Source organism: Centroberyx gerrardi, chromosome 3 (assembly GCF_048128805.1).
Source record: "Centroberyx gerrardi isolate f3 chromosome 3, fCenGer3.hap1.cur.20231027, whole genome shotgun sequence".
NCBI lineage: Eukaryota > Metazoa > Chordata > Actinopteri > Beryciformes > Berycidae > Centroberyx > Centroberyx gerrardi.
In genome coordinates this window covers 17395886-17416189 of record NC_135999.1, presented here as the reverse complement: position 1 = coordinate 17416189, position 20304 = coordinate 17395886, and the positions used below count along the sequence as shown (strand labels likewise).

At 43.4% G+C, this 20304-nt stretch overlaps 2 protein-coding genes across 2 annotated transcripts in view; one reads left to right on the top strand and one right to left on the bottom strand.

Annotated features, from left to right (window-relative positions):
- The window catches only part of ttyh3b (tweety family member 3b), a 183490-nt gene that overhangs the window by 145788 nt on the left and 17398 nt on the right, over positions 1–20304 (bottom strand). The window contains exons 13-15 of the mRNA XM_078291496.1: positions 19891–20064; positions 18217–18292; positions 12785–16285 (exon numbers count right to left, since the gene is read on the bottom strand). Of these exons, the coding sequence (XP_078147622.1) occupies positions 16151–16285; positions 18217–18292; positions 19891–20064 (385 nt within the window). The 3' untranslated portion in view covers positions 12785–16150. The remainder of the gene's footprint in view (positions 1–12784; positions 16286–18216; positions 18293–19890; positions 20065–20304) is intronic.
- On the top strand, positions 597–8954 carry LOC139933582 (beta-1,3-N-acetylglucosaminyltransferase lunatic fringe-like). The gene is made up of 8 exons (XM_071927708.2): positions 597–1105; positions 4177–4225; positions 4735–4837; positions 4967–5120; positions 5639–5724; positions 5851–6010; positions 6112–6197; positions 7448–8954. The coding sequence occupies exons 1-8, from the start codon at positions 704–706 to the stop codon at positions 7512–7514; spliced, it is 1107 nt and encodes a 368-aa protein (XP_071783809.2). The 5' UTR covers positions 597–703; the 3' UTR covers positions 7515–8954.

Below are 20304 nucleotides of genomic sequence, written 5' to 3'. Positions count from 1 at the left end.
GTGATATTTTAGTCTCATTCTAATTTACTGTGGCTCTTTTTTGTAAGGATCGGGCCTTGAAAACACACACACACACACACACACACACACACACACACACACACGAATGTAGCCTATATAGGCTATACAGTCAGAAAGCTGAAAAGACTACTGCATGTTTCAGAATGGACTCTAATGCAGGACCGACCTTTTGAGAAACAGAAAAAATAATCCTTATAAATTATGTTAGGTAGCCTAATATTACAATAATGCCATAGGAGATTAAAAACTTAGGCTACTATAAAGTAAGATAGGCTAGACTCTGTATATTTCACATATACACACAATAGTAGAGAAAACAGAGGGCAGAGACAGCGTGCTTGCTCAGTATAAATACCTGCATTTATAATTAGCTAAATCAACATACCAAACTGCCATGGATGCTCAACTCCACACCACGCCTCTTTGCTGGTTAGCCCCGCCTACACCGAGCGCTCAAAGCGGCCATTGGTTCCCCATGGGACCGCCCGCCTACTGGTGTGGTTTATTACTACACTTTACAATAAAGCTGCATTCGAGCGGCACGGGGAGTTTAGTCCAAACTAGGGAGCTCGAGAGGGAGAGGAGAAGTGTCACTGCAGTGTTTTAGAGATGTTTTAGGCTGTTTTAGAATTTGTTAGAACTTGTCAATGAATGAAGTTACAAAATCAACAGTCCAGTCAAAATGTGGAAAACCGCCGGGGGATCAAAATGCACCTTCACCTCAGCAGGACCGGGTGCCGTTGCAGCCACCTGTCTGCTTGTCACCGTGATGCTCGTCGTCGCTGTCGGACACCCAAGCATCCCGGTGCTGGACGTGTCTCCTCTCAGTTTGGGCACCGCCGGAGACAAGGAGCCTCTAACAGCCGGGACTGGCTCCGGAGGGAAAGTTTTCTCCGCGTATTTCAGAAAGCTGGCCCGGGAGAGGAGAGCGGTAAGCGGCCCCCCGCCGGGCGGCGCTCCCCCCGGGCCGGTGGAGCAGCTCTCCCCGGCGGACCTGTTCATAGCGGTGAAAACCACCGGGAAATATCACCGCCAGAGGCTGGACCTGCTGCTGGAGACCTGGATCTCCAGAAACATGCAACAGGTCAGATCCGTCATGTCATTATAACATTAGAAACCCCGTGTCACTGAGGGACACAGAGGAAACCCCGTGCAGATCAGGCGACACAGCTGTCTGCACATAGGAATGAGATTTGAAGTGGTTTGGCCGAGTAAAAAACCTTGAAATGTTAAACATGACTGCTGCAGGCCTGCTGTCAGGAGGCTGAAAGGTCCTGCTGCATGCTTCAGAAGCCTGGACTCTATGCACCTTGAAAAAAAAAGAGCTAAATTAAACTTTATGTGTAATGTTCTTCTACTCTAGGAATATTACAGTGATACAGTAGGAGGTAAAAACACCATTAAGTACGATAAACTCACTATTGAGCACCAAAGACACTCTATAAGTCCCTGTAGAAACATTATAGCCTAATAGCCTATTATAGGGATTTTTCCTGATTGACTATTACTTGCTATTACTATTAGGCTACTATTATTTTCAGTTTCCCCCAAATGTAAGTCAGTTACGGTCTTGTAGCTTGGTGTGATTTATCAGCTGGTATAGTGTCACATGAAGCAATAAACTGTAGTACTAATTATTTCGTGTTACAGGCCAATGGCTCATGGTGTAGCCTAGCTCAAAGCTCATAAATATATGCACATTTAAACTGGAATTACACTAAGTGGGCCCATTTTAAATGGTTTCCTATCGCGGGAAGCAGTATTCTAGTAAAATCACGCCAGGATTATTTATTAGGGTGATCGAGACTAGACCTCCATGCATATTTCCCCTGTCTCCTGCTCCCTTTGCAAGTTATACACCCCGTGAAATGCGATTTGGTCCACTGGCTCTTTGATCCCTCTACTTTCTATAGAGAGCCTACTAATAAGCTGTAAAACAGAGATAGCGGCTGTTCTTTGTAATGTATGAGGGAGATCTGAGGATCGACGGGCTGTTGTCTTTAAACAGGACGCGGGGGCCAGTGTGTTGACATAGTCCATGCAGGGGCTGCTGGGAAGAATAGATTCAGTAGGACTCAGATGAATGAATGAATTAATGAAGATTTTGTTTCATCAAGTAGTCGCAATGAGATCGAGGTCTATTTCAAGACCTGAGAACAAAAAAACATTAATAAACATGAGACAGAAGATACACAAAACAACTCACAAGTTCCAGTACTCTGAGGTCAAGAAATTCTCATTTAAGTGCTTTGCAGTCTGCTCCATTTATTGATTTATAAGGTGCAGAGTACCAAAAACCGGCCTTTCCAAGTTCAGAATTTATGGAGTGGAGTATTAAAAAAGAACCACTCCTGTGATCTGGTACCATAATTTCTGGATTTGAAAGCAAGTAGAGATGTGAGGTGCAGGGTTAGTTTCACACATAGAGACTCATAGATAATGAGATGAGATGAGATGAGATGACCAGCCAACTTTTTGATATGCTGTAAAACACAATGGTGAGTCTGAAGTGTATCTCTTGTAATAAAACACAAGGCACAGTGATAAATTGCATCCAGTGGCTGTAAAGTACAGGGGGCAGCATGCAAATACAAAATGTCTCCATAATCAAATACAGACTTGACTGTGGATTGTACAGTGGTTGTTATGTTTTCAAAAGAGAAGCGTGTTTGTTTGTTTCTATACAAAACTCCAACTTTATCCTCAGCTTTTGAGAAACGTATAATTCAAGTCTCATCTCATGGAAACCCCACTGTTCTGAGACTGTTGACATGTAAACAGACGGAGGGAGAGCTTATCTGTCAGAGCAGGGTAAGTCAGCTGATCTGTGTGTGTGTGTGTGTGTGTGTGTGTGTGTGTGTGTGTTTGATGCATATAGACGTTCCTGTGTCTGCTCTCACGGTCAGGTGTGTAACACTACCTGCTTCCCAGACACACCTCTATACTTTAATACTGCTGAGTAATGAAATGCCTCAGCACACACAATGCATGCACCACCATGCACACAGTGACACACACACACACACACACAGACAAACATTCTCACAGTGTTACCTCTGCAGAGCAAATGCCCTGGGAACTCACCGTCTTTCTCATGGGAAGTTAAAATGTGTCTGATCACGAGAGTAAACATGCACACACACGTACACACACACACTCACACACACACCCACTCACGCACACACACACAGATAGAACAGATTCTCCTGCTTCGGTGGCTGTTGTTAGTCTTACTACTGCGGTTTCCTGTGTTGTAAAGCTCAACTCCCCCCACCTCTCTCAACACCCCCCCAACTTGGCTCAAGGATACACTGGTATCACACACTCACACACTCACACACACACACAGACACACACACACACACACACACGCACAGAGGCTGACTGCTCTCGAGGGGTTTAAGGGGCTCAGTGAAAGAAAGGACTGACGAAAACTCACAGCTGGCTGGACTCTCTCTTTTCTTTCTTTCTCTCTCTCTCTCTCTCTCTCTCTCTCTCTCTCTCTCTCTCTTCTCTCTCTCTCTTCCTCTCTCTCTCTACCATAGAATGGGGGGGCAGTGATGAAGCTCAAGTAGTATTTGGACCAAAGATTTATAATTGAATTTGTGCTGCATAGCAGGGGGGATTGGAAAGTAGAGGAGCCTAATCCTGGTCCTTTAGTTGGAACTGTGTGTATTTGCACCCAGGGTGTGTGTGTGTGTGTGTGTGTGTGTGTGTGTGTGTGTTTACTTCCTGTGGAAAGTCATGGGGTCTACATGGCTTCCTGAGTGCGCAGTGACCCTCAACCCTGTCACTCATCGCATAAATACACACACACACACTTGCACAGCTACAGGGTCTGGACCAGCTGCCTGGTGCTGATAGATAGGAGGTTTACCTTTGTCTTGGCTTTGACCCAATATCAGCACTGCTGTTGTGTGTGTGTGTGTGTGTGTGTGTGTGTGTGTGTGTGTGACCGAGGAAACAGGTGGAGCCTCACCTGAGATCAAAACAAGCCCATGAACAATGGTGCTGGAACAGTGAGAGCTTCTGTATGACGGTGTTTTTGCCACTGGTGCTTTACTTTGGATCAGTGATCTGGCTTGACTGCTGGAATAACACTAAACATAAACTGTGTTAGTGACGCGTCTGTGTGTGTGTGTGTTTGTTTTACAGACGTACGTGTTCACCGATGGAGAGGATGAGAAACTGAGGAAAAGGATGGGTGAGTTGCACACACACACACACACACACACACACACACAAATACACACACACACACACACACACACAGTGGTTTTGCTGAGTCGCAGTATTATCTCCAGTTGGAGAGCTTTGAGGCAGGAAAGTGGCAGTGTTGCTGCAGAGGAACCAGGAACCAGGAACCCGGCTGCTGACTGGGCAGGATTGTGTTTCCACAAAGCGCAGGAAGCCACTCCAGCTAATCAACAGGGCTTCCTTCATCTTAGTCATGCAATTGTTTTGCTTTCAATGAGGTATTCTTCTCATTATTGAACATACGGTACGATTCAAGGCAGAAAAAAACGTGCCAATGGAAAAATCACAGTTCACAAATAAGAATGTTGTGGTTATGATAGATATCAGTTGAAAAGTTCAAACTGCCAACTGTTTTCTCTGTGTGTTTTTCACATGGTTTAGTGGAACTCTCTGATACTAACCATCACTGCTGTCATGGTTAATACTAATTTCTGTTTATTTCTTATTGATTATCAGGAGCTCACCTGATCAACACTAACTGTTCAGCGACCCACAATCGCCAGGCTCTCTCCTGTAAGATGGCTCAGGAATATGACATTTTTATCGACTCTGGCAAAAAGTAAGACTGACACAACCCACACACACACACACACACACACACTAACACCTGCACAGTCATACACACACACACACACACACACACACACACACAACTCTGTTCATTAATACTTGGTCTTGTGCCTTCCAGGTGGTTCTGTCACGTTGACGATGATAACTACGTGAATGTGGGCTCCCTGGTGAAACTGCTGTCTCACTACAGCCACACACACGACGTTTACATCGGCCGGCCCAGCCTCGAGCGACCAATAGAGGCCACAGAGAGGCTTGGTACCGCCCACACGGTACGCTTTTATTGGCCGTTGTCTCCCAAAAAGCATTATGATTCGCTTTAGCAGCCGTTGACCTCACTGCCCAGAGTTACTTTACCTTCTCAGGAAAAGTTAAATAGACTTGAAGAAATAGATTTGGCGACCTGACGCTGCCAACGTTTACATGCAGCCTAGTAATTCATTCATAGGACTGATGAACCTCATGTAAATCCTTCAGTCAGACTGGAGTAACTCTCAAACTAATTGAAATTTCAATCAAGCAAAATCTGTTTAAGGACCTGGATTACCATTTTGAACATCTATTCAACAGGAAGATTTTTACTTGATGACTATACATATAGTATATATATATAGATAACTAATCTCATTAAACAGCTGTGCGTATACATTTCTACCAGTGAGAATCGAATGCCAAACTCTCACAGGTTTAGTGCTATGCTCTGCTCATTGAGCTTTGCAGGCTCACACATCCTCGCTCCACTCGCTTGCTCCACAACTGAAATCTGCTATATTTGTGTGTTGATGTCCAGAGGCAGGTGCGTTTCTGGTTCGCCACAGGGGGAGCGGGCTTCTGTCTGAGCCGCGGCCTCGCTCTCAAGATGCATCCCTGGGCTAGGTAAGTCATCACTCACACTAAATAAAGAGACTCTTTTTTTGGCGCGATATTTGAGGTAAATCATTAAATCTCCCTTTCCTCTTCCACTCTTTTTCTCTCTCTCTCTCTGTCTCTCTCTCTCTCTAGTGATGGCACTTTCATGGCTACAGCTGAGCACATCCGCCTCCCTGACGACTGCACCGTTGGTTACATCGTTGAGGCGCTGCTTGGGGTGGGCCTCATCCGCTCAGCACTGTTCCACTCCCACCTAGAGAACCTGGGGCTGGTGTCAGACATACACAACCAGGTACACTCACACACACACACACACACACACACAGTTATGTCTCTAGTCTGAGTGGCAGATCTTCTAATTGCTGTGGTGTTATGGTGTTGTCCTCCAATCAGGTGACTCTAAGCTATGGCACCGTGGAAAACAGCAGAAACACTGTCAACCTGAGAGGACCCTTTTCAACAAGTGAAGATCCTACTAGGTAAAAGACAACGTGTGTGTGTGTGTGTGTGTGTGTGTGTGTGTGCATGCATGTGTGCGTGTGTTGGCATCACAGTTAGCAAATTCAATATTTTATTACTCCCTGTATAAAATTTGGTTTGCTGGAAGGCACTCAGTACAAAACAATAAAAAGGAATGATGAACAAAATGTGTAGAAACATAAACAACACATGAAAATAAAGACTGGAAAGGGCAGAAAATTGAATAACCAGAGAAGTGGGGAAAGAGTTGCTTCTGTTACAGTTTAGTATGTTTACAGTATGTGGGAGAAAGGAGAACATGAAACTCTGATTTGGCCTGTGGTTGCCAGAAGCTACGACCCAAAGCCAAATAATTGCAATTCTTTCCAAATTGAATTGATGATCTGATCATTGATACAAATCACAGATGGCGGCAGGGTTTTTTTTTCTGAAATCAATTGCCATGTTTTCGGTTTCTGGAGCCTCCGAGGTGCAGAAATGCATCACTGCACCATTGTACAAACTCCCCAGCCACAGGCCTTTGCTCTGTCTCATGATCTTGTGAAAGGCACAAGATACAAGTATCATCAGCATATTTCAGGATATGCCTCTACCCACCATGACTCCTGCAGTCGATAGAGTAGAGCATGGCACAACACAGACATTAGGAACAAACAAAACAACACAATGGATAAAACTCAGGTTTAAGTTAAAATGAGCCAGCAATTTTTCAGCTAAAATATGTGGCTGCATGATATTGCAAGTAGAAGAAATGCAACAAATAAAAGCCCCGCTTGTGTTCTTGAACCATCCAGATGCTTTTACTGAAAGCTGAGTAGCGTCACATTTTGACCTTCCACCCTCTTAGTCCTATAGGCAGACTATATGGCCGACCATAAACACGAGGTCTTTCTAAACAAGCTTCTCAGATGACCTCATGACCAGTGAGGTCAAAGCAACAAGTCTGAGGTCATTCATCTCGGACCGGTTTCTTATATCTGACACACAGGCACAAGCTGCTCGGTCGGTCCGTTTCACAAATAAGATTTATTTTACAAACGCGTGGGCTACAATTGTGCTTTATGTAAGGTTCACGTTTTGTATGTTTTACTACCATGACAAGTTTCCTGGCTTTGTTTATTGTGTGGGTGTGTGGGTGTGTGTGTGTGTCCACTTGCATGCTCGGCTCCATGTTTTCATGTTCTTATTTTGAAATCCCCAGTAGGCCATTTCCAGGCATTGTTGACCCTCATTTCCGTCTCTTTCTCAGGTTCAGGTCTGTCCATTGTCTGCTGTACCCAGACACTCCTTGGTGCCCCAGCCTCCAGAGACTTTAACCCCCAGTCCAGAGACACAGATGAAGGAATGGAGGGATTGATGGAGAAGAAGGAAGAACCAGCAAATGTCTTGACTAGACTCCTTTCTCTCTCTGGCGGAGGAGGAAATGCTCGCAGGCATCCAGGAATAGAGAGATGGAGTCCCAGCTCTCTCCCTCCTCTGCCCAGTGCTGAAGAAGCCTGATGCATTTGGACGTGCATGTTGTTTTCCTCACATTGTCTAAATGCTGCTTTCATGGTCATCTGGCTCCACAGCAGGCCGACCAATAGACTGGCCGTTAAGGAAGGAATAGTGTTTGATTGGTTCGATTCGGTCGCACTGACACCTGAACCCTGACCCTATGAATTGTTGCTGGGTGTCAAAGGGTCAAAAACTGCAACAAAAAGAGAGGAGTAACATTGATTTTGAATGTAGCTTTATTACCGAATCCCACTGCCCTTTGGTTTTTTAGCACCTCTTTCTGCCTTGTTTTTATTTAAAGGGCAGTCCATCTTCCTTTAGTATCGCATGTTGATTGTATTGGAGACAGTGAAGACAGAGGAGATGAAGGCATGGCAGAATAACCTGGACAAAGAGTTAGGTCCATTGACAAACACATCAGATTGTAAATTGCTGCTGTTATACCTCTGTCTCTCTCTGTCTCTCTTATTGCTAGATTGACTTTATTGCTTTCTCAGCATGTCCTCCTGCACTCCACAGATTTACAAGCGTTACTTTGCCCTCACTTTGCCCTTGTGCTGCTTGTGCATCTGTCTTTTTCTCATACCTCCGCTGTTCCTATACATTCCAGTGTCCGCCCCAATGTTAACCAAGTCATTGGTCAGTTGCCATTGCTCCAGACTCCAGACGAAGAAGTGCCATTTAATGTTTTATTTTGTCAGCGTTCAGTATTATCCTTTAAAGGTAGCCCTTCTCTGAGGTGTATTACCGTGACCGAGCACTTTGCTGTTTTATTTCTGCAGTTGGCAGTTCATCATATGATAAAAGACATGCTGCAGAGTTAAGTTAATCGCAGATCTGCATGGACCAACACATATATTCAGAACTCATCCAGAGCTCATCAGGCCTCTGTTAAGAAATATTCTTCAAGAAACCTGTTTTTTCAGTGGTCACAACTTGTTTTTTATCAATATAAATCGGCGGATTATTATGATGATTATAATGACCTGCTTTAAACTGTTTTAAACATGTTACGCCGGTGTAACAGAAAGATATCCCATATGGTGTTTTATTGAGAAATGACTCATGTTGGGTCGGATTCTATCATTCTATACATTTAAAGCAGTTCTTGCGACTGTGTCTCAATTTAATGGTGTATCGTATTTTGAAGCCAAAGTTTTTAAGTTAAATTCTGTCCCTCGTTAAGTGAATGTCTACGATGAACCACTGCTCCTCTCCAGTATCTGGACTGTGTATAGCAATTATTGTCGAAGTAATAAAAGTCGTTTTTATATGCTATTACAGTTTCTCAATCTGTTGGCTTAGGTTATTTTGTGGGTAGAAATTTAATGATCTGTATAAACTTTGGGAAATTGTGTACTGCAATACTTTGGGGGATTTGAATGGGGGTTGTGCGAGACGCCCTCTGACCTTCCACCTCCAACCTTATTTATGAGCTGTTGGGTTCCTGTGTCCAGACCGTCCAAACCCCCCCACCCAAACCCACGCACCCCCACCCCACCCTGCAAAATTCCACCACCCACACACGCTAAAACAACAGCCCTCTTATCTGATACAGCCATACACAAGACCCTGGAGAGATAAAGGCAGACCCAAAAGATTAACTGACTGCATGCATATGTGTGCGTGTGTGTGTGTGTGTGTGTGTGTTTGTGACCTGTCTGGGCTCTATCCCTCTGTGAACCCAGAGATCTCAGGCTGAGAGGACCGCAGGGAGAAGTTAGACAAACAGTTACACAGTGAAGCCATTCTGATTGCCGGTCACTAGAGACTCTTGCTGTCTGTGGGACGGACGCAACCGGCACACAACAACGCCATCTGCTGCTTCCATGTGTTACTGCAAAGAGTGGGAGAGGGTTGTGTGTGTGTGCTGATGTACACTGCAGTTTATATCGTTAGATAAACTGAGAAATGCAACTATAATTCATGTTCGTTACTGTTTGTGCCACTTGGTCACATCATTTATTTACAGACTGTCGTGCTCATTGAAACTGAAGGGGCACACACACCATCAGATTTGTGATATCTTCCCTCACATCTAAAATACATGACTTGGCTTTATTTGACATCAATTTTACTATTTTTAATTTTCAATAAGTAGTGCTAGTATCCCTTTAGTAGTCTTTGCGTGTATTCCTCTAATTGTGGTGTAGATCACATCACACATCGTTAAGCCACCCTCTCTCTTCCCCAATGTTGTTAGTCTTCCACAAGTAGGTTAGCACCAGAAATAGCATGACAGGCAAGATTACCTCTGTGAAGAGCTTTGTACACCGGCTCACAGAGCGCATCCAAACCAACTAGGAATATGAGGATTTGCTGTTACATCTTGGCAGCGGCTGAACAGCTTCTTCTTTTTTTTTTTTTTTTGAGTGGGCAAAGTTGAAAGAGTTCTCTCCAGCCAGCTGGTATGATGCAAGAGTGGCTTTGAGTCAGTCACTTTTTGTTTGTCTTTGTTTGCCTTTAAACATCATAAGGCCCGTAATTCAGCAGGTATAGATGATGTGGTTTTGCAGAGCTATTTTGCAGAGAAACATATAGAAGCAAATGCCTGCGGTCAAATCTGAAAATTAATCCTCTACTAATATCTAGAAAGGTTTTATCAATGTTCAGCTATGGTATTTGTCCAAACCCCGCCAAATGCGAGCACAACTCGGTCAAAAAAATCCTCCTTAGGTGCACGGCCAAAGATTAATACATGAAGAAAGAAAAGCCAGCACTCTTAATGTCCTTTTATCATATATTTGAATGGGCAGCTATAGAGCACAAACGACGCGTTTCAGCAATAAGCCATCATCAGCTATGGTATTTGCCCAACATTTGTGACATTTGTCTTGCAGCATTCATTACCCTAAAGAACATCAGAGTAATACATACATATCTGAAACCAGACAACATTATGCTGATGGACCATCAGCCCTTCAGAGTGAAGCTTATTGACTTTGGCCAAACAATTCTTGGCTCTGAAGCCTAACCCAGCTCTAACCTTCAGACTGGAGGTGAGATTGATAAAGCCCTGGTGTCAGTTTGAAGTTTCACAGATCTACCATAAATAAATATCATGTTCATGTGTGCTAGGCCAAATGTTGAATTTAAGGTTAGAGAATTCTCTGTTGTGTATCACAACTGGGATGCAGTTTGTCCGATATATTATTCCTGATCCTCAAAACCTGCTAATATTTCTCATGTGAGATGCCACCCTCAGCTCTCCAGAAATCACCTTCGGCCTCCCATCTGTGGAGGCCGTTGACACGCGGCCCCTTGGCTGAGTGATGACTGACTTGTCTATTCACTCCACCCTGTGAATGTAAACATGACGTGGTCAGTAACTGGCATGACTTGGACTCTCTGCTTCCTTTCTGCCCTGTTCCTAATAGATCTAATGTTGTTGCATACAAATATACTCCCAAATGGTTGTTCATTTCAGACTATAAAGGATGGTTGCGTGTAGATCTTGTTTTCTGAATGAAGTAGCTACTCTAAGACCATCAGGTGGTGATCACAGAAAACAAATCTCCCAAAATTCTTGGAGTCGTAATGTGTAGTCTACTGTAGATTCATGGGATGATGTGTTGTGTCTGCATATATGATTCATTGTCCGCACATGCTCTTTTTTTCAGAGGAAATACCTTTGTATACACAGGACCATCTGGAGGCTCAAAGTACCTCCTCACAGCTGCATGGCTTTGCTGAGCAAATAATACTATTCCATGTACATTTATTGTAAATATAAACAGTAATTGAATGAAAGAGATGTCTCAGGTGTGTTCAATGAGGACTAAACGGGGCAGAGTGGTATCCAGTCCAGACAGCAGGTACTACATTCAGCTCTCTGAATGGCCTGGAAGAGGCAGGCGGTATGTTGTAAAAATGAAGACTAAATTGACTGAATTCATCACTTTCATTCGCTCCCTTTCCATGAGCCAGGAAGTTAATCTGGCTGGTTTCCTGCTGGACTTTGCTTGTTTAGTTCAAATTTAGTTCAATCAGGATGTGAAAGATAGGGCAGAGGTTGTGGACCGGTGTTTTTGATTGGATTTTGGCTTCATTATGCTGTTCATTTGTTTTTGTTTTGTTTTGAAAGAAGTCCAACATGTAATTTAGATTTGTTTGATTACCTTGGCTGTTTTCACAAGCTTAAGAAACCTAGTAAAGCTGCTATGAGCCAGATGCATGAATAAAGTAACAGCATCTAGAAGTGATGTAAAAACAACAAAACACATCTTTGATTTCCCAACATGATGTTTATATCCAACAGCTGCAGTAAAACACATGGGATGGTTTTAACAGCAGGGTTAAAACTGCAGACTAAATACACTTCTCACCATAAAATACCTTCACTGGTCAGCTGTGGATTAGTCAAGATTAATGGAGGTATTTTTTCTTAATCCATCCATGTAGATTTCACTGAATCATCTCCCCACTCCAGTTCAGGGATGATGATGATAATGATGATGATGATGATGATGATGATGATGATGGTGATGATGATGATGATGATGATGATGATGATGGTGATGATGATGGTGATGATGATGATGATGATGATGTGATGGTGCTGATGATGATGAGGCTAGTACAGATATTGATTGGCATGAATCAAGAGGTAACAGTTTGGATCAATATAAGTCTATACTGTAGTCAAATACGTGGTGACAAGGGACCAAAGTGAAGTGTTTTGAGACACATGGCCATGAAAACTACAAAACAAATATTTCAGCATTATATATGGAATTTCAGGACTTTATGAATGTTCATTTTCAGATTCAGATTTTCAAACTGACAGAAGATGATCAGGTCATTGACGACTCCCACGCCCTTCACATCAGGACAGTTGCACATTGCAGGTTAATTGAAATTTCAGCTATTGCCAACCTGGCAGGTTCGGCTCATCTATAGCTTTATTATCTGTGATGTCTGTGTTATGTATTATCTATGCTAATAGGATCTATTGATTTACACTGTGGATATGTATGTCAATTTGTGCTTCCTCAAAAATTCGGGTGCACTAACCCCTGCTTAACAACTACCAACCACAGACCAATTACACCAAGGAAAAAGATTATCTGAAAGTCACTCATGCGCTCACTCAATCACTCTCCTTGTCTTTCTCTCTCTCTCTCTCTCTCTCTCTCTCTCACACACACACACACACACACACACACACACACACACACACAGTGATTAAAAAGAACCCTCACTCTATATCAGTAAGTTAAAGTTGCTTTAATTTCTTTTTTAAAACATTTATTCCAGGCTGAATGATATCATTACCACAGTTTTGACATGTACATCATTAATATCTTAGTTAAACCATCAGAAAATAAAAACAGCCATAGAAAACATCGGATGTCTATCACACCTGGATAGAACTGTATTTGAAGTCCTGCAAATACCACACACACGAGATTGACTCTCACGAGAAATTTGACTTGACTCTTTTTCCAATGAGACACACCGGGTCAAATCACAGAAAGCTTTGCACAGGAATCCAAATACCATTTTGAGTCAGGTGTGCAGACTACACTGGAATACTGTTTTATTAAAACATTGCAATGCAAGACAGAGAGTCATTCACCATTAATAAGAGAGGAAAAACGCTGCTCTTGCCTTTATTCTCCTACAAAACAGCTAGCTATTGTTTTATCTTAACAGTTTTATTTTTACAAGACAAAGAAAAATAAAAAATATGTCGTGATATGAAGAGTGTAATAAGAGTTTAAAAACATTATGAAAGGCCATTAATCAGTGACTAGTCCCACAGATCTTTTTATCTTTTGCATCGACGGTGCAAAAAGCGCTGTAAAGTACTAGAGCATAGGTAGCGTTGTTACCGTAACATGGGCGTTTCATTCTAGTAGAATCACACAGGTAAGATTGTCTCGCTTTTACGAGAAGTGGTCATTGATTAAGAACGATAAAATATTAAAACGCTGTACAGGGCTGAAAGGTTTCTGAATGTTAGGGCTCTGCTCGCTCATTTAAGTACTATGTTCCAATTTCCCCTTCGCTAGGCATTCCTCGGACTACATCACCCATAATGCAAATGGTTGTCAGTGTAATGTCACAGCTGTGAGAGGGTGTATGATTACTACAGTTCTAGATGTGTATGTAAACAGGACAATGGAATAGAGTAGTGGGGTAAGATGAACTTTATAAGGAACTGGGGTATGAAGTATGTGTGTGTGTTGTGTGTGTGTTTGTGAGGGCATGCGGGTGTGTAGAAATTATTCAGGCTAGATAACACTAGAGGGACCGAGCCCTTGCTTGCCGCCAGTCAGACACACTGATCACCGTACTTACACACAGTTAACACTGAGATACAGCAATAGCCAATCACACTGCAGTGATGTCACACACACGGATTCACAACTAGAGTTTTATACACTGTACAGAGTCGAGAGAGGGGGGAAAACCACTGGCAGTGTCCCCGTCGTACGCACACACACACACACAGCTTACAGCGCCGTCAGTGTGCGTGTGTGTGTGTGTGTTCCCTTTTTCCATCTCCCAAAGTCACCATGAAAAGCATTTGTGCTTCTGGGAAAAACAACAGCAAAAAAAACAAAACAAACACATACTGGTTTGCGAAAGGTCGCGCTCTTTGAACCCTGACCTCTTGATCTCTTGACCCCTGCCCCCCTCCCCTTTCTAAAGGGGCAATCGGAGGTCACCATTTGAGAGACACGCAAAAGAAGAGCAGAGCAAGGAAGCAGTAAGAACAGTATAGAAGAAGGGACAGAAACAGGATATTACAGTTGGTCACAGTATCACATCCCTAATATCAGCTTGGTAAAACAAAAGCATAACAAAAAAAACTTGCCTTTGTCCTTGATTCTAAAATAGAGAACATTTTTGTGTAACATAATAATCAGGGATATGATTTTTCAGGATTTTGGACACAACTCCCATTCAGTAATAATGGAAGGTTATTTTTTTTCTCCTGTTTTTTGTGTTCCTGATCACATCCCTGAATGAAAAAAAAAAAAAAAAAAAAACTCTCCGTCCCTCCTCAGTCCTGATCTCCTTCCGGGACCGTGATTGGCTGAGCAGTTTTAACGTAGCACCCTGCACACATGTAGCCGCAACTGGATGAGTCGCGTCCCATTTCTGTCCATCTCTCGCGTTTAAAGTGCCTTGCCCAGTCCATTGTTATTTACAGTAAGAAGAAAACGTCCTCTTCCACGTGAGGTTTTTTCCCTTTTCGAGACATCTGGAGGCAGTACGAGAGAGATTCAGGCGTCCCTAATTATTCTGAGTTATTTGGCACAGGTTGAGCCGTCCAACATTCCTCCTTTCTCTCCGTTCCTTCACAACCACAACCGATAACGCTCCTGCAACGCTCAAAATTCAACAGTTATTCCACAACAGGATACCTGGCTCATATAAAATAAAATGTATTAATCGACGCGCATATGTGCACGTAAACAAATACAGAGAGACGTGAACACACTTAAGGGCTCACAATTCAAGTTATAAGTCTTAGTTAGACAACATTGTTTAGTTCAAGAGAATGTAGATGTGGTGGAACAGTTTCTATCTGATCTCTGACAGTTTCTGACAGAGATTGGCTGTTGTCTAAACATGGCTTTCTGATTCACTGGCTTATTATTTATACGGACATGTTTACTTAGACTGCCTATTTGTGCGGTGTGTGTGTGTGTGTATATGTGTGCATGTATGAGAGATACAGCAACAATTTCCATGATAAACACTAAGCACACCACCATGTTACCAGTAATGATTCAACAGTCTACTTTCCATGAAATCAAGATGAAGCACACATGTTCACTATTTACAGTTCTGTACAGTGTGTGTGTGTGTGTGTGTGTGTGTGTGTGTGTGCTTTTGTTTGTGTGTATGCTTGTGTGTGTGTGGTTTGAATTTAATTAGCCAGGGTCAGGGAATTGAGTGGTTTGAGTGTGTTCAGTGTGTGGAGTCTCCACTGGAGGGCAGTATACAGATGCCAGTGGAGGAGGCGGTCAGCAGAGGAAGAATCCATAACTGTGGAGAAGGTGCCAAGGCGCTTTTAGTTACCATGAAGTGTGGGAATTGGGGGCGGGATTCGTCACGCCAGCGGTGCAATGAACAGGTCTGTGCCTGTGTTCACAGCGTGCGTGACAAATAGAAATAGTGATCTAGCATCAGCTTTTCTTTTTTTCAGATCATTATGAGTGAGATATGAGAGAAGAAGTTGAAGAACTTGACCAGTGACCTTAAGAGTGCAGTCTTCTGCTGAGGTGTTTGGTTGATGAGTCCTGGTTTGCTGTGTGGCTTCTGGTGAACCGGTTGCGGTGAATTCAGGTGATTTAATGGTTCTAAACTGGTGGACCTTGGCGAAGCGGGGGTCCATTTGGTTCTTGAGTGCTCGGCTCTGCTGGGTTCTGAGTTGGGTCTTGTTGGCTGTGAGAACTGGATTCAGGCAGTACTGGGTGGACTGGTGTGGCTGTGGTCTCTAGTGGACTGAGGACTGTGGTCGGGCAGTGGGGTGAGGCCGGCTGGCCGGGTCCAGCTGGTCATTGGGAACGGAGCGTCGATTCTGGTCCGGTCGGCTGGTGGCCAGGTACTTGGCTCTCATACTGGAGGTGTACTGAAGAGATGGAGATGAAGGAGAGGAGGAGAGTGAGACAAAAGAGAGAGAGGGGAGTGAAGAGAGGTAGGTAACACAGTGGGGAGAGAGACGAATGGAAAGTTGGAAGACAGAAAAGAAGACAACCAGAGGAATATATCGGAATAAGGGCAGGAAACAATGTGAAGCAGGGAGGGAAAGAAAGAAACAGGATGAAATAGAGACAAGAAGAAAGAAAGAAAGAAAAAACCTTTGGATTATGATCACTTCTTATTAGCACTAAAGAGCTGAATGAAACTGGGTTAGGGTAGAAATGGTTTAATATTATGTGCATTAGATTAAGAAATGGGAATGGCTGCAATTACTACAAGGCAATAGATAGATAGATAGATAGATAGATAGATAGATAGATAGATAGATCGACACTGTGACAACATGTGAGGCAGACACAAACACAAACAGGTACAGCAGAAATACTTTGACCAGTCATTTGGACAGCCGGGGGGTTGATTAAAACAGTCACTACATATGACAGCTGATTAGGTCTTGATGATGTTATTGTAAATTAGGAGATGTGGTCCGTTTGTCAGTGGTTTGTAGTTAGTGCTCTAGTTCTGATGTAGTAGGTTAGCCTGGTATGAGTTAGTGGTCTCTTGTGAGGAGCTAGCTAGTTACTGATGGAGGCTTCTGGTTTCCACATCACTGAAGACAACGAAGAGCGGCGAGCACTCCGGCAGAAGATGGCGGCCCGGTCGATAGCCTATTTAAGAATGATGAATCACGGCCATTTTGGTGGCTGCTATGGCTACAGATAGGAGGTGGGGAAAATGTGCTCCTGTGACTGTTTAATGGTGAAGGGTGAAGGGGCACAGATACAGGGGACACATGCACTTTGAGCAGAAAATGCACACATAGACACACTATGGGGACAGGGGGAGGGGGAAGAGGAACTATAGAGGTTTGGGCTGGAGTTTCCTGGGGGGCACAGTTGTCAAAAATGGAGCTTGACTGCAGGATACCGCCAGGTGACATGGAGCAAGGAAAACATCCAGAAAGTTGTGCTAGAAGGAATGATGCTAAATTTGTCGGCTAAGTTTCATATGTCAGTCCACAATACTGTAGCCCCAAAATCATACAGTTGACATTGCATGGAACAACATCCACAGCTACAGGCTCAGCTGAAGCCCGAGTCCCAGATCAGCAGCCCCTGATCAAAGCCAGAAAAGTCAATCTGTTTGTGACATTAACCACTCTCTGCCACACAGTTAAAATACTGCTGGACAGGTGCACTTCAGTCACCCTCAAGACTGGCAGAACTACAGTATATCTTTTGTTATTTCACTTGAAGGAAAAGCTTGTTGCGTTAAGATTCAAAGTATTCAAAGTATTCAAAGTGTCTCTCAGCTGTCTCTGTGCTGGTCAACAGCATAAATCCATTGTAATGGGGGACTGCAACTTCTCCTCACACTGCACCGACATGAGCACAGTGAAACCAACCAGAGTTTTTACATCAGAAATAGAGGACGACCAAGTATGGAGGACATTTATTAGACCGACCCAACAATTAAGCTGTATCAAACTGTGAGAAAGTCAAGCTTCTCTTTTGGTGCAAGTACAAATCCTGCTAACAACAGGCTTCTTTCAAAGATTCCCTTTATCCCAGGCTGCCAAAATGACCTTCATAGAGGCGTTCGATGATCCCTTCTAGGATGAGCAGAGAGGACACTTGCAGTGGTGTAGGGATAGGGGACTACCTTCCAATATCCACACTAGCATGCTATAAACATCATAAACAGTATAGTATATTTATCACCATGCTTCTTTCATGACAAAATAACAAAATACCATCTCTGTGAATGCACTTAGGTTTGAGGTTTTGAATTGTTTCCAGCTATAGTGTGGGTATTGGAAAATAGCCGAGGGAGAGTGTGATCTAGAAAGTGTGCACTTACAGAGGGTGGAGGGGACTCCCTGCCAATCAGGGGGGTGTTCTCACACCGAGGGTTCTGAAAGTTTGCGTTCTGGCTCCTGCATTATAGAATAAGAGGTTACTGCATGTGGTCACCCTGCCACCGGTGCGCAGAGCAGGGTCAGAATAAAGCTGATCTGTGGTCTGCCCTCGATCACAGCGTATTATCTCTTAGGCTAACAAATGGCCTCGCGTAATATAATACTTTAGCAATATTTAGAATTCTTTATATTTACTATTCTGACCTTCAGTTTTTTACAGTGTGCACAAGTGAGGGACTTCAGTTTATGTTATATAGCCAGTAGTTAAACACCTATGCCACAGTCCAACAGAATGAACATTCTCTTTCTTAAACATGTACAACAGAAAGATATTTAGTCTCATCATGGGACCCTGACTCAATACAGTAGTACTTTTGTAAGTGTGGAGACCCACACTGACAGGAAACAGGCCTACGGCACATTTTTTTAAAACCGTAAGTTTAAGTATATTTTGGAAATTTGTGATACAATTATGATACCGAGGTTTCCAAACTCTATTACTGATTAAAAACTCACAAACTCAAAAAGAAGACATAAAGCATTCTTAACATGAACTTTTCCACATGCGAGTAGCAAGCACATCTTAACAGGAAGCCAAACAAGAGCTGCTTCTATATGGATCTCTGTTATCTTAGCCACGAAAGCAACTAATCATAGACGTAACAATCAGATGTAGGTAAAACCTTAGTCATACATTGTGAATAACTGAAAAAACTGAAGGAACACGTCATTCATATTATTAATGTGAAAAGATTTGTGCACTTCTGAGGCATGGCAAAATGAATCAAATGTATGTTTGCCCAGGTATGCTTGATATAAACAAAAAACAACTCAAGACTCATTCATCATCATCCAACATTTGAAGCTCTGTTTCATTCACATTAAAATGGAAGCCCTTTAGGCTTAATTATCCTGCAAACTCAAAAATACTTGGCAGACTTACTGTGCTAAAATGTATTAAAATATTTTTGTTAAGTTTCATAAGGTTTTGTAAAGAGTTTCAGGCAGCGTGGCTTCCAGGATACAGGTAATGTCTGTTTGCTTATCTCTGACTTTGAAGTTATAGTTATGTGCGTAGCAGTAGACAGCATATTGATTGCACTAGGTTAGCTCACAGCTAACAATGTAGCAGGCAGTGGCGGGCTAGAGATGTACGTATGCATACTACAAACTCAGTTGTGTGCATATTTGTCTTATGTATTTTGTATTGTATTCAGCAGGCAATTTTAGTCCTGTGGCAAACTGTCACAGCAAGCATTATGCTTTGGCAAGTGCAAACTCAAATTTTCTTGTAGTGGGGTTTTGCTGACATTGTGGACTGAAACAGGCAGGCTTGCTGACAGCAGCGGGCAGCTATTTTTCTATCAACATCGAAGGGAAAGCTAGTGAAGGCTACTAACTCACTTACTGAGTGACAAATATTGTTGACAGTGTGTCACAAAGGACATGCGAGCCATACATAGCAGACAGCTAGCTATTCTAACCTACTATCATATGGCAGGCAGTGCATATCAGCATGGCTGATAGTTTGGGTCATAGAGGGCAAGCACTAGCTACCTAGGGCAGGCAGTGTATTGTTCCTGCTAGCAGCTAGCTAGCGGTGGGTGCTAACTCACATGTATTCAGTGACGGGGGCATTGCTGACAGTGTGGGCTGTAGCGGGCAGGCTAGCTTCGCTACCGTAGCTGGAGCCACAGCTGTAGAGACTGGGCATGTGAACGCGGTACAGGTTATCGTGCACGCCGCCCCGTGAGGCACCCGACTCCTCCTCTCCGTCTTCCTCATCCGTCCTTCGATCGGTCAGGGCCAGGGGAAGGGCAGGGCGCGGGAGGGCGTGATGGATAGGAGGGGGTGGGGTAGAGGGGAGGGAGATCCGAGAGAGACAACAGAGTGTAAACAAGTGGTTGAAGAGGAGGTTAGGAGAGGGGATTCCCGTAATGTAAAAGAGTCTGTAAGGTCATGCCTCCAGCCCCAAAGCAGCTGAACAGGGAAAAAAAACCTGGGCAGCATTTGTCTACAAAACAAGTCAA

Bases quoted from the DNA above. Each gene is read 5' to 3' on its own strand.
- LOC139933582 (XM_071927708.2), top strand. From the start codon at position 704: ATGTGGAAAACCGCCGGGGGATCAAAATGCACCTTCACCTCAGCAGGA. The intron at 5,121-5,638 runs GTACGCTTTTAT...GTTGATGTCCAG, and splicing joins GGCTTGGTACCGCCCACACG to AGGCAGGTGCGTTTCTGGTT. The intron at 5,725-5,850 runs GTAAGTCATCAC...CTCTCTCTCTAG, and splicing joins AAGATGCATCCCTGGGCTAG to TGATGGCACTTTCATGGCTA.